Below are 13986 nucleotides of genomic sequence, written 5' to 3'. Positions count from 1 at the left end.
CACCGAGTGTCAGTAATGATTAACGGCCGTTAACTCCATTAGTCAATAGGATTAAAAACATGATACATGTTACGATATGATTGGTTCATTTTAATAATTTATTTTAATTAATAAAAATATCAAATTTTCTCGATTTTCATGACGAAAATTGTTCGGGCAAAGTTTTGGAGGTTATTTTGTCTCTTTATGGGTTTAAATTAAGCTCAAAATTGGCAAAAAAAAAATAACGTAAATGCCTCGTTTTGTGTGTCGATATCTCGATTAGCGTGTTGTTTTTTATAACCATTAAGGGGCTGTTCTGATTGACTGAACTGAGCTGAACTGAACTGAATTGAACTTATTGGAGCTGAACGGAACTGGATTAAACTGAACTGAATATTTTACGAGAGAAGGAAATTAAGAACTAAACTGAACTGAAAATAATCTGAAGAGAACATGCCCTAAGATTGACCAGGTAAGGTTTTGGGGGTCATAAAGGGCCCAAATGGCCGCCATATCCTTACCTGAACAATTTACATAGTTAAAAAACCGACACGTAAATTGAGATATTTCTCGAAACACAAAATAGGACATTTATGTTATTTTTTTTTTGCCAATTTCGAGCTTAATTTGAATTCATAAAGGGTCAAAATGACCTCTAAAACCTTACTCGATCAATTTTCAAGGTTAAAAAATAATGACTAGCTATCGACACACAAAACGGGGCATTTACGTTTTTTTTTTTTTTGCCAATTTCGAGCTTAATTTGAACTCATTAAGGGTCAAAATAACCCTTAAAAACTTCACCCGAACAATTTTCGTTACGAAAATCGAGAAAAAAATGTTATTTTTATTAATTAAAATAAATGATTAAGTTAATCAATCATATCGTGACATGTGTCATGATTTAATCATAATGACTAATGGAGTTAACGACCCGTTAGTCATTAATGGCACTCGATGAATTTTGTAAAAACTTGGTGGCATTTGGTGAATTTTGAAAACGTTATACCATTTGGTGAATTATTAAATTGCTTAATGACATTTGGTGAAATAGCCGTAATAATGAAATAGATATGTATTTACAAGGGTTAATATTAACTGTATTTAAACTAAAAACTTTAGAATAATTCGAACATCACCCGGGCACAAAACTATTCCATAAAATAAACATTATTGAAATTTTTTTAAGTATGAAAGAACAATTTTATTTTATTTTCTTAAAAGAAAATTTTCTTCAGTGATATACCACTCTCAGTGCGGCCAACCGACAGTCCAAAAGTGACGATCGCTGTGGTTGCGAATTGAAGGAAATTTGCAGCAGCAACTGAGCTTGAGAAACAGGACAACAATGGCGGTTATTCAGCAAAGATTTTGTAATCCAAAAGTATTGAAGCTAACTCTAGGGTTTATCGCTCTCTCTATTGCTGCTTACATTGTCGGACCTCCTCTCTATTGGCAATTCTTAGAGGGTTCTGCCGCTGTTTCTCTCTCCTCTTCTTCTTCATCTTCTTCTTCAACTACGCCTTCTTGTCTTCCTTGCACTTGTAATTGCGATTCTCCACCTCTCATTTCTATTCCTGATGGTATGTTCTTCAGATCTCAATCTACCATTTTTTTTTTTGAGAAATTTTCAGTTTTTTTTTTCTTCAATTGAATATTTGATTTGTGTTAATTCGTGGGTATTTCTGATTTATTGTTCGATTTGCTGATATTATTAACTAGTTGATTAATTTTTTGTTTGTTTGTTTTGGGGTTCATTTGATCATTACTATGCCGTTTGATCTTTCCTGGGATTTGATTTGGGGCTCATTTTATTTGTTTTAACTGATGGGTGATTCTGACTTTTGCGCAAATCATGAATTAGAAAATTTAATTTATATTTGTTTTTGGGAGGAAAAGTTTGTGATCTTCAGTGTTTCACATTCTATTTGGTTTAGATTGAAGTTCTTTGATTTGGGTTGGTAATAGACAAAATTAGGTTTTAAGGGTTCATTGTTTAAACATTTGAATGATGATATCTTGAATGTTGGAGTATTTATTCTGCTATAATAACTATGATTTTGGTTTTCGAATACTGAAGAAGCTTAATAAATCTTAGTAACATTTCTGAATTTGATGATGTTGGTTTTTTTACTTGTTCTTTGAGCTCTGATTACTTTTTCATCATATTGAGACTTTGGTTAATTTGTTCATTATGTTTGTTTTTTTATTGCAGGGCTCAGCAATATTTCCTTTACAGGTTTGTCATCCTTCTTTGTTATGGCTTTGTAAATACACATTGGATGAGAACATATTACTTTCTGTCTTCACACTCTTTGATACGATATTATGATGTATTGATTATAAGTCATAATGTGTAGTTATAGAGGGGCTATATCATGGATATTGGCCTTTTATGTGTATCATAAGCATTAAGCAGTACTTGAAAGATGATTGTTTGGTGCTATTGGTAGCTTGTTGTTGCTTCAGCTTGGTACTATCTGATCATATGTTGTGCAAATCATTATACTTCCTCCTCCACACATGGCACAATATTGGGCTGCTGTTTACTTTGGCGGTCACTTATAAAGTTGTCCACTAGCTATTGACACTACATAAGTCAATTTTTTTTCCTAATTTGATATAAATCACTTACTTAGATTGTCTTGGCTTGACAACTTTCACATTAATAAATTATCGAGTTTAGATGTATAAAAATAGTATGTCTGCGTGATGATAAATAGCTATACCTGATTACTGTATCATTCTTCGTCCAACTCATAAAGCTTCAAGAATTACTTTAACTTGCATTATTTGAAAGATGATGGAGTCACAGTTAGTGCGTTCATGACTGGAATTGTTTCTTTGGCCTTAACCCTCTATGAGAAATATAAGAAATATAACCTGAAAGTCTTCACCCAACCACCTTGGATGTTTCTCTTGGCCTTAGCCCATCTATCAACCTCTCTTTGACAAGTATGGGGATGTGATCAAGAAGAATGGGTAGTGGAATAAAAACACCATCATGAAGCCTGATGAAGGGAAATGGTTAGCAAGCATGTCTAGCCTTAAGAGAGACTTGCATTATGTGGAGCGTAAGTCTGAACCTAGAAGGATAATTGTGAGGTTTCCTAAACTCCCATAAAATACTACCATGAGAGAAGATGAGCAGATGTACTACTTGAATGCTTAACTCCTTTTTTCATACTGCAAGGATCCCAATGGGTTTGTGCTCCAGTGATAAGTCCATACCACCTCTTGGTAGAAGCAAGAATTATCCTTCTCCTACTCGTACTCCAAGCTATGAACCTCCAAATCGTCCAAGTCTAAAAGTCCACTTTCATGTTGCAAAAAGGCGCAGAACTCGACTCGTGCCCAAGCTGCCAACAAAAATCACTTAGTCCAAAAGTTCAAAAGCCCAATACTTTTTCAAACCAACCTCGTGGTAATGTAAGCCCAGTCAAAAGTCCAAGTTACTCTCCTTGTGCAAGCCCGGATGGTAATCTAAGTGAATCTAGTGGCTATAACTCAACTTTCATGAGTGACCCAAGTGATAGGGAAAAGTCCAAGCGAGATGTTCCTAACTATGATCCAAATGAAGATGAATATGCTGAAAGTGTTGCTTGAATAGTTGAACTATGATTATGTTTATTGCTTTCAATAATTGCCTTAGATGGCAAAGTTGTACTATTCTTTAATTATTAATGAAATGAAGTAATTTCTTTGAAATTTTCACTATGTTACTAAGTGAATTAAATTATACGTGGGTAGAACTTGTTTTAATTGTCAAAGTATAATAATTATACCCACGAAATATGTCTGCAAGAATAAGAGACCAAGTGAAAAGTAAGCGCACTGGTTCCAAAGTAGGGAAGGTCCTTAGAAAGTTAACCCATATCACTGAAAACATCATGAAAGTAGTGAACAAGGGAAATCGAAATTCTGACCTTGACTCTTATAATGAAGTATTTAAGAGAGTTGCTGCAGCCAACCCTTTTCCAAAAAATCATCCAAGTGTTCATGTGAGCTGGAGCCATCCTATATGGAGTTTTAGAAATAGGTCCACTACTAGGCACTAGGTAGATAGTGAACTCAACATCCCTCACTGATGGCATACCTAGAGATTCTTGGAAATACATCCGGAAACTCATCTATAATGGGAATATTTCCATCACCCTTCTTTTCCCCACTTTCGATCTCTTGAACACTACATAAAAACAAAGGACAACCCTTCTTAACCAGCTTCTGTAGTTGCATTGCAGAAATTATTCCCAACCCTGAACTTTTCCCTTCCTTTCTATATACTACTCTAGCCTTACGTTGGCTAGCCTTACAATCAATCTTTGCTTCATACCTTCCCAACCAATCCATACCCAGAATTACACCGAAGTCCTTCAAATCAAACTCGATCAAATCCGCTAGAAATTCTACCCCAGAATTGGTAATAGGTACACTCATAAACAATTTGGAACAACTCCTCACCTCTCGAGACGGAATAGACAGATCCTGACTTAAGACTTACTTACCCGAGACTTCCAACTACTATCTTAGAAATAAAAGAATGGGACGCCCCCGAATCAAATAAGACTTTCACAGGGAAAGAACTTATAAGGAAAACACCAATTACTACATCATTAGCAGTTTCAGCCTCATAGCTATTCATCACGAACACACGACCCTTTTGGTCACCTCTCGCAACGCTACTGTTTCCAACCTTGGGTGTAGTTCCACTAGAATGGGGTGGTTTATTAGGAACACTGGACTCTTTAACTTGACAAGTTATTGGTTTTCCCTTACAGTCCTAGTCCAGTAGTCCTTTCCTTTGGTGGTCTTTCTTACTCCGCTTGCAGAAATACTTTCTTTGAGGCTTCTCACCCCTTTGGTTCCCATTCCCCCTAGCATTGGATGATTGACCTCCATTCCCTTTCCCAAAGTTCCGCTTGTTGCCCCTCCTATCTCCGGAATTCCCTTGGTAGTTACCATTAGCCTTATGCCTCTTTTCACCCCCGTGAAAAGAGTCCGAGTTCTTCTTTTTCTCTCCAACATGCTCCATCTCCCTTCCTTTGATTCTGTACAAATGAGCTGCATGACCAAAAACTTCATCTAGGGTTTCAAAGGTCACTCCCCCCGACTTCCCTTAGACTCCCTTGGTTGGGGCTGTATCTCCCGCCTGTATTATTTCAAAAGGCTTTTGTGCTAGGATTGTCTTGTCTTCTTCATGCTAAAATCTCTTTTTTTTTAATGACAAAATTGGTCAAAGGTTAGGCCTTGCTGAGCTTTTATGGTTTCGGTAGGGACTACTTGTGGGGCAAACCTCATCAACTTAATGAACTTGTTGTATTATTCATTGATAGACATGTTCTCCCTTCTAAGGTTCGTGAACTACATGCATTTTTGCTTTCTCATATATGAAGGGTAAAACTTCTCCCTAAAAACTCATCCCACCTAAGGTTTGGTCTCTTCAACAGCACATCCTTTCTTTGGGCGCACCATAAGTTAGCTTCCTCACTCAAATAGTAAACACCATTGTTCACCCTCAGCTCACTTGGGCAACTGATTGCATCAAACAGCTTGTCAAACTCCCTAATCCAGCTTTTAAGGCTGGCTGGGTCTTCCTTTTCCAACTAAACCGGTGGTTTGACAGTAGCAATTCTCTTAAAAACTTCACTGTAAGAGTTAAGCTTAAATTTCGGCTTCCTTTATTCACCACTTTCGTGATGTTTTCAGTGATATGAGTTAACTTTCTAAGGACCTTCCCTACTTTGGAACCAGTACACTTACTTCTCACTTGGTCTCTCATTCTTGTAGACATATTTCCTGGGTATAATTTACATAGTTTGAAAATTATAACAAGTTTTACTCACATAAGCATTTGATTCACTTAGTAACATAGAGAAAATTTCAATAAAATTATTTCATTTCATTAATAATTAAAGAAAAGTACAACTTTGCCACCTAAGGCAATTATTGAAAGCAATAAACATAATCAGAGTTCAATTATTTAAGCAACACTTTCAACATAGTCATCTTCATTTGGATCATAGTCAGGATCATCTCGCTTGGACTTATCCCTATCACTTGGGTCAGTCATGAAAATTGGGTTATAGCCACTATAACTTGGAGTACGGTCTGAACTTAACTCAGATTCACTTAGATTACAATGTGGGCTTCCATAAGGAGAAAAACTTGGGCTTTTGATTAGGCTCACATTACCACGAGGATGGTTTGAAGAAGCATTGGGCTTTTGAAATTTTAGACTTTGATGATTTTTGTTTGACAGCTAGGGTACAAGTTTTGGGCCTTTTTGCAACATGAAAGTGGACTTTTGCACTTGGACGATTTGGAGGTTCATAGCTTGGAGTACGAGTAGGAGAAGGGTAATTCTTGCTCCTACCAAGTGGTGGTATGGACTCATCGCTGGATGACACAAACCCATTGGGATCCTTACGGTATGAAAAAGGGACTTAGGGCATTCAAGTAGTACATTTGCTCATCTTCTCACGGTAGTATTTTCTGGTAGTTTAGGAAACCTCACAATTCTTCTCATAGGTTCATACTTACGCTCCACATAGTGTAAGTCTCTCTTAAGACTAGACATGCTTGCTATCCATTTCCCTTCATAATGATGTTTTTCATTCCACAACCCATTCTTCTTGATCACATCCCCATACTTGTTAAAGAGAGGTTGATATTTTTCAACTCTAGGTAGATGGGCTAAGGCCAAGAGAACCATCCAAGGTGGTTGGGTCAAGACTTCCAGGTTATACTTCTCATAGAGAGTTAAGGCCAAAGTAACAATTCCATTCATGAACTCACTAACTGTGACTCTATCATCTTTCAAGTAAAGCTCATAGTTTAAGTTATTTATGTTTCATAAATTTGGTTTGTTCTCATTTTACACTTTTAGAATCTCCGAAAAGTATGATTTTCTGATTAAGAGATGATAAATCTATAGGAAAAATTGTCAAAAACTACCCACCTAATGGGTCATTTTGTTAACATCTACTCGCTTAAAATTTTTATCAAAAAAATTACCTTTTAAATTTAAAATGTTTTGAGTAGCACTACCCATTCAAGTTTCCAGCAACAAAATCCGGCAAGTGTGGCCGGATTTTATTTTTTCCTTCCATAACTTAAGCCTAAACCTCGTATATAACAACCAACTGAATCCCCTTTACAACGACTCATCCTAAAAACACAAAATTTTCAATATTTCGCCAATTAAAGAGGGAGAAAGTAATTGTGGTCTTAATTAAGAGATATGTAATGCTTCTAAATTGATGTTAAATTCACTTGTTTTGGCTTCTTAATTGAGTGATTCATCATTTCGTGTTTAAATTTTGGAAGAAAAAACAAAAGTGAGTCCCACTCGCCGGATTTTGTTGCCTAAAAAACCAAAATGGGTAGTGCTAGTCAAACTTTTAAAATTTAGAGGGTAGCTTTTTGGATAAAAATTTTAAGCGAGTAGTTGACAAAATGACCTATTAGGCTGGTAGTTCTTTGACAATTTTTCCAAATCTATATTGAGATTGGACTTTCAGTACTCTCTCAAGGTTGACTGAATAGTTTTTTCTACTTGTGATTGTGAATAGAAATGTCAGTCTTTTTGTTAAAATGTTTTTATCTGAAATTTGATCGTTCACCCTATCTCTGAGGTATGGCACAAGCTTTCCTTTTGTGGTTTCCTTGCATCATGTTTATCTTTTAGTTGCTTTAAATGACTAATGTACATGTGCTTGTAGCTATCTTAAATCTGTTACTACAGGATTGTCTTGTTTGGGATTCATGTTTTGGGATTGTTTTTTTTTATTTTCCAAGTGCTTTATATCAAATTAAGTCATCTTTCCCTTCCAAATTTCATCTTCATCTGCACGGTTTTGGCTAATTAGAAGATTTCATAACATAATGAATATGGTGGTGTTGAAATCTTCCCTTGCTGTACTTCCTCAATTATTCCATCTATACGTATTATATAGTGACTTCTGGTAATGTTTATTTTCCCTCCTAAAGTTTCCTTTGAAACCTATTTATCCTGTTACATACATTTATTAAATGTGGGTACATAATTCGTCAAATTTCTTATATAATGACTGCATTGGAATTAGTTTAGATAATGAATGCTCAGCATTTTTGTTGTTTATTTTAGTTTTACTTTGATTTTATAGAACAAGCCTGGCTTGATTATTAGTTTATCTCCTACTTTGTTGCTATGAGTCCTATAACACATCCCTCATGCTTGGGTCATCCTAGATGTGCACAAGCTTTGCTTTTGAAGTGTTAATGTGTTTTGAACTTTCAAGAGTTAATCTACGCTATTCTCCCAGACCACTTGGGCTCTGGGCTGCACTTTGAATTTATAAAGACACAACTTATGTGCTTTGACATAGTGTCTGCTGCACTTTAATGGTGGCAGGAGTGCCTTTGGTTTGAGTACTGAGTATTTTGAAGGGATGTGCGTATCTAGCTTGGACAATTTCCATCTAGTTTTGCTATCTCAAGCTTACCTGAAATTACTTTACCCTGATACTGTTACTGATGCATTTTTATTATAATCAGATTGTTCAAAGCATGATCCAGGGGTCAGTGAAGATACTGAGAAGAATTTTGCTGAATTGCTAGCTGAGGAATTGAAATTACGAGAAGCTGAAGCTGCAGAAAATCAGAAGCGTGCTGACATGGCTTTGCTGGAAGCTAAGAAGATCACTTCCCAGTACCAAAAGGAGGCAGACAAGTGCAATTCAGGAATGGAAACCTGTGAGGAAGCCAGGGAGAAGGCTGAAGCAGCTTTGGTGTCGCAGAAGAAATTAACTGCAATTTGGGAACAACGGGCTCGCCAAAAAGGATGGAAGGATGGAGTTACTAAGTCCGGTGCTCAGTTGCAGGGAAATGTTGAGTCTGTATAGTATACTCTGTAGTTATTCAGAAGACTTGCACCTGAACCTTTATCACAGATACTGAATTACAGCCCAAAATGTCCATTCAGGGTGTATGGCCCCCCAAAATCCACGCGCTGCTTGTTGTTTACTGTCATCATATCCATCGAAGAATTTATCACTGGTGGTTTGGATAGTGGTCTGTACACATTCAGCATACAGATGTGCATAATTGCTTTAAATTTAATTTTGTAAACACGAAGAATCCACTTTAGCCTACTGAAAGTGTAATGAAGATTCTCAACAGCAACTTGGTGTTTTGTCTAATTATATTTGGTAAACAGGAAAATTTATTTATATCTCAAATGGCTTTTGTAACTTGGTCGAAACTTACTGCTTAAGCTTTGAAGGATTTTCTTAATCTACCTGTTAAACGCGAGGATTCCAAGCTAACCAATGACTATTAACTAGAAGTATTCAAATGTCCTTTTGTTTCCTCTCTATCTTTCAACTCATAACGACATAAATTAGCGGCACCAGCCACCATACATTTCCCAACGCAACATGCCCATAGCTGCCACCCCCTTCTGCCTTCTCCACCTAACCAGTTAATATTACTACCTCTGGTTCGTATTATATGCAACTTTGGTGTATTATTTGTGAGATAAAAAATTCCAAAGTTGTATATAATAGGAATTGGAGGTAGTTTAATGCCTAATTCAGAAAAGAGGCTACCCAAACTATTATGGTCTTTCAAACAGGAATTTTATTCATTAATCTGGCTAGCTATCAGGTACAAGTATCATTTTGAAATTATTAGGTACATGATAATGGTGCATTAAGCTATTACTTCCTCCATTTCTCAACTAGGCTTTCTATGCACGCGATACGTGTATTACACATCAATTAAGATAATTTCATCATTAGCTTCAAACAATATTAGAATATCAAAATTTAATGAGTCCAAAACAAAGATGGCCTAATATGTTGTAAAGTATAAACTAAACAATATATAGAAGTGAACCAACCAATTATATGACAATTATTATCAAATTAGTAGCCATTCAATTAAAAGAGCCAACAATAATGTTCAATTCGTTATTAAATAAATGTATCACATAGTCATACATATGATAAGGATGTAAAAAATTATGCGAGATGGTCTTTTGGTGGATGTAATTGTTTTTGTATGGTTTTTCATTCTTCAATACTAAGCAAACTTTATCTATGGCTTTTATTTTTAGATGTTTATATAATTATTTATATGCAAGGTTGCAATTTTGCATAAAAATCAGAATAATTAGTGATGCATCTTCATTGTGAGGTTCAAATTTGGTAAAAGTAGTATACACTTAAATATTATTTTTTTAAAGTTGAAACTCTATTGCTTTAAACATCTGTACCAAGATTGTCTTTAATGATTGAAGTGTTCTATCATGATTTTAGTTATTTTTTTTTTTAATTTTTAAAAAGAGTAAAAATATATAATTAGATAAATAAACCTTGAGATTTATTATTTTTTTTTAAAAAAAAAGGATTGAGAATTAGAGAAAGAAAAATTGTTGAGTTAAGATGTTGAAATTACAAGGGTCCATATTTAAATTAGCACAGGGCCCCAAAATTGGTTAAGACGGCCTTACCTATCTGTCCCACTGTATATTTCATATCAGTTGCTATCCTACTTTCCTTCAAACCCCTAAGCTAGCAGTCTTCACTAATTCAGTTTCTGACTCAACTTCTCCCACCATATGTATATCAAATCTTTCCCTAGCAAATTGCTAAACATCATCATCAAATCCTTATCATTATTTAAATGGCAATGTATATGCAAATAAAGGTGGGATTTGTAAGCTGTGGTTTCTTCTCTCAATTGCCTTATCCCAATAGTCAACAATCAGATCAACAAGCATTACTTTGCCATAAGAACGAAACAAACAACACATACACAAAGAAACAAACCCAATCAATTTAAATCTGCATCAACTATTGGAACTTCAATCAACAATTTAACACCATAAACATAATTACAACTTAGGGTTCCATCAACATCATCAACAATACCCTAACGATCCAGAACCAAGGCAGTTGATTTACAAATCGGGCACACGTTCTTCAAGAGCAGCCACTTCTTCAAACAATCTACATGGTATTCATGTCCACACTCTAGGGTTCCCAGCTGCTCATTGTCTTCGTATTCATCCTGCAATGTCAATAACAACCATCATCATACTGCTTACGGAGCCATTTTTTCATTTAACAGGTTAAGGTTTTATTTAAACTTCAACCAAGCTTATTTTAACACCCGGAACAGAAGGATAGCACAGAACATCATAGTAATTTTTACCTGACATATGATGCATACATCGTTGTTTTGATCGCTACATGACAACTCCTCTGAATTGATAGTAGCTGCAGTAGATTTCTTATATCTTCTGGTTTTCAGATGGCATCTGATGTCTTTCTCTGTCAACCCAGTACAAACTGTCCCAATGCGTTCACTCAAAGCAAGAAGCTCCTGCAACAAAGAAAGCAAATATCATATCATATCACCAATGCTAGGGTACAAGGAAAATCTACATGTCTGATTACACTCTGTAATTAATCTGCAAGAACAAGGTATTATTTTACAAAACAATATATAGTTATAAACAATCAAGATCAGATTCATAACTCACCGCATAGGACATGTTGTCAATATCCAGACGCATATTCCTTTGATTATCATTGATGCTCTCAATATTGTAGACTACTTCATAAAGGTTTGGAAATTCCAAAAGCGCAACTCCCTACAAGCAGTGAAGCAGAATATCAACATTCAAAATAATAACAGGTGTTCCTCATCTAAAGTATATGTTGTGCAACATTTTAGTATTTCAGCTGTAAGTCTGTAACTCTAACGGCGCAAATAACGGAAAATCTACTTTGTGAACTGCATTCTACGCAAAAGCAGATAACATAAACAAGCGTCATGCAACATATGTAGATATGCAGTACAGCTGTTTCAACTTATGACCCAGATTATGTAATTCTAAGCTATAGGTCAGAGAAATATGAGGAGTTTAGTAGATAGACATACATCTACTGGAAGAGTCCTTAAACGAGGAAGATCAGGGCGCCTGAAAGCTACAGCAGGCACAAGGCTTCTTCCTTGAGAGCGATGTGTTATAATGCCTGTTGGCCGGTTTGTTTGCTCTGCACTTTCTTGGGATATCGGCAAAAAATTATGAAGCATACCATCACTTGTTGGAACAGCACCTGGAGCTGCCAGAAAAGGAGAATAACTCACCGCATAGGACATGTCATCAATATCCAATCGCATATCCCTATGATAATCACTGATTCTCTCGACATCGTAGTCTACTTCATAAACGTTGGGAATTCCAAAATAGCAACTTCCTACAAGCAACAAAGCAGAATCTTAACATTCTATATAAAAATAGGTGATCCTCATCTAAAGTATATTTTGTACAACATTTTAGTATTATCAGCTGTATGCCTGTAATTCTAATGGCCCTAATAACGTCAATTCTCCTTTACTTGTTCATTCCCAGAGCAGTAAAGGAGTAAAGATTTATGAACAGCATTCTACGACTCTACGCAAAAGCAAATAATAACAAGTGTTATGCAAGATATAAACATATGTAGTATTTAAGCAGCTGTTTCAGCTTATGATCCAGATTATGTCATTCTAACCTACAGACCAAAGAAATATAAGTGGGAGTTTAATGGATAAACATACATCTACTGGCAGAGTCCTTAAACGAGGAAGATCACGGCGCCTGGAAGCTACATTGGGCACATAGCTTCTTCCCTGATAGTGATAAGTTCTAATGCCTGTCGGTCGGTTTGCTGATTCCGCATTTTCTAGGGAAGCAGACCCACGGCGCCTAGAAGCTACATTGGGCACAGAACTTCTTCCCTGAGACTGATATGTTCTAATGCCAGTCGGCCGGTTTGCTGATGCCGCTCTTTGTAGGGAAGCAGACCCAGAATCATAAACAGGCCGCTGCTGCCCTGATCCCTGAGAGAAGTGGTCTTTCATAGTTCAATCCAAATATTGAAGGGTTCTGCAATACATCAGCAACCAATTTATTTCAGTCATCAAATTAGACTAGAAAATTCACATAATTTAAGGGAAAAGTTAACCAACAAAATCGTTCGTTATGATCTTTCATAACCTTAGTAATTAGAAGCAATAGTTCAAAATTCCGAAACCCATATTTAGTATATTGACAATAAAACTAAATTAGATCAACGATCAACCCTAGATTGTGAAACTGAAATTCGATGTTAGACTAAATAAAAAAAAAGAAAAAATCAAATTATCAAATAAGACTAGAAAATTCACATAATTTAAGGGAAAATAGACACATTTAATTCAATCATCAAATTACCCTCATAATTTTCTACTCTACCTACAAAATCGCTCATATGATCATTCATAACCTCAACAATTAGAAGCCATAGTTCAAAAATCTGAACCCTATGTTTAGTATACTGACAATTAAATTAGATTACATCAACAATAAACCCTAGATTATAAAACTGATTTTCGAAAACAAACAAAAAATTACCTGAGAAACTGCTTCAATGGAGTATTGAAATCAACTGAAGGCTGTTCAATGGAGAACGTAGAGTTTGCTTCAATGGAGAACGTTGAGTTTGCTTCAATGGAGAAGGAGAACGTTGAGTGAGTTACAACGGGAAACTGAGAGAAAGAGAGGGAGTGAGTACGGTATAACGGCTCAATAATAGGTTTATAAGCAATAAACCGCGTAATACGTTTGGCGGATTTTATTACGCGGTTTTTTTTTTTTTTTTTTTTTTTATCATAATATTTGTATCGGTTGAAGGCTTGAAGCAACTTGTACAGTTGTACCCAGCAGACCTGGCAAATGGGTCATTTGGGTTGGGTATGGATCAGATCATTTCGGATCGGGTCAAAAAGTTATCGGGTCAGGTTCGGGTAGGGTTGGGTCATTTCGAGTTTCGGGTTGATTTCCGGTCCACTGATAATCGGGTTGGGTCGGGTATCGGGTCAACATTTTGGGTCGAGTTTGGGTCGGGTCAATTTTCGTTTCGGGTCGATTCGGGTCGGGTCAATCTTCGGGTTCAATTTTCGGGTCAACTTCGGGTCATATTAGGGTCGATG

At 36.0% G+C, this 13986-nt stretch overlaps 2 protein-coding genes across 2 annotated transcripts; one reads left to right on the top strand and one right to left on the bottom strand.

Moving 5' to 3' along the window:
• Positions 1 to 1192: 1192 nt before the first annotated feature.
• On the top strand, positions 1193 to 9205 carry LOC145587633 (uncharacterized). The gene is made up of 3 exons (XM_081644360.1): positions 1193 to 1565; positions 2198 to 2221; positions 8518 to 9205. The coding sequence occupies exons 1-3, from the start codon at positions 1331 to 1333 to the stop codon at positions 8862 to 8864; spliced, it is 606 nt and encodes a 201-aa protein (XP_081500486.1). The 5' UTR covers positions 1193 to 1330; the 3' UTR covers positions 8865 to 9205.
• Positions 9206 to 10738: 1533 nt separating this feature from the next.
• Positions 10739 to 13561, bottom strand: LOC145587632 (putative E3 ubiquitin-protein ligase ZFP1). The gene is made up of 6 exons (XM_081644359.1): positions 13409 to 13561; positions 12574 to 12901; positions 11911 to 12230; positions 11510 to 11620; positions 11179 to 11349; positions 10739 to 11034 (listed from the first exon to the last, which is right to left on the bottom strand). Exons 3-6 carry the CDS (start codon positions 12151 to 12153, stop codon positions 10897 to 10899), a joined length of 663 nt encoding a protein of 220 aa, XP_081500485.1. The 5' UTR covers positions 12154 to 12230; positions 12574 to 12901; positions 13409 to 13561; the 3' UTR covers positions 10739 to 10896.
• Between the last annotated feature and the right edge of the window lie 425 nt (positions 13562 to 13986).

Source organism: Chenopodium album, chromosome 17 (genome assembly GCF_948465745.1).
Source record: "Chenopodium album chromosome 17, dcCheAlbu1.1, whole genome shotgun sequence".
NCBI classification, from domain to species: domain Eukaryota; kingdom Viridiplantae; phylum Streptophyta; class Magnoliopsida; order Caryophyllales; family Amaranthaceae; genus Chenopodium; species Chenopodium album.
This window is presented reverse-complemented; position numbering and strand designations above follow the sequence as displayed.

Bases quoted from the DNA above. Each gene is read 5' to 3' on its own strand.
- LOC145587633 (XM_081644360.1), top strand. From the start codon at position 1,331: ATGGCGGTTATTCAGCAAAGATTTTGTAATCCAAAAGTATTGAAGCTA. The intron at 1,566-2,197 runs GTATGTTCTTCA...TTTTTATTGCAG, and splicing joins TCTCATTTCTATTCCTGATG to GGCTCAGCAATATTTCCTTT. The intron at 2,222-8,517 runs GTTTGTCATCCT...TATTATAATCAG, and splicing joins CAGCAATATTTCCTTTACAG to ATTGTTCAAAGCATGATCCA.
- LOC145587632 (XM_081644359.1), bottom strand. From the start codon at position 12,153: ATGCGATTGGATATTGATGACATGTCCTATGCGGTGAGTTATTCTCCT. The intron at 11,621-11,910 runs GTATGTCTATCT...CACTGCTTGTAG, and splicing joins TAAGGACTCTTCCAGTAGAT to GGAGTTGCGCTTTTGGAATT. The intron at 11,350-11,509 runs GTGAGTTATGAA...TCTTTGTTGCAG, and splicing joins TTGACAACATGTCCTATGCG to GAGCTTCTTGCTTTGAGTGA.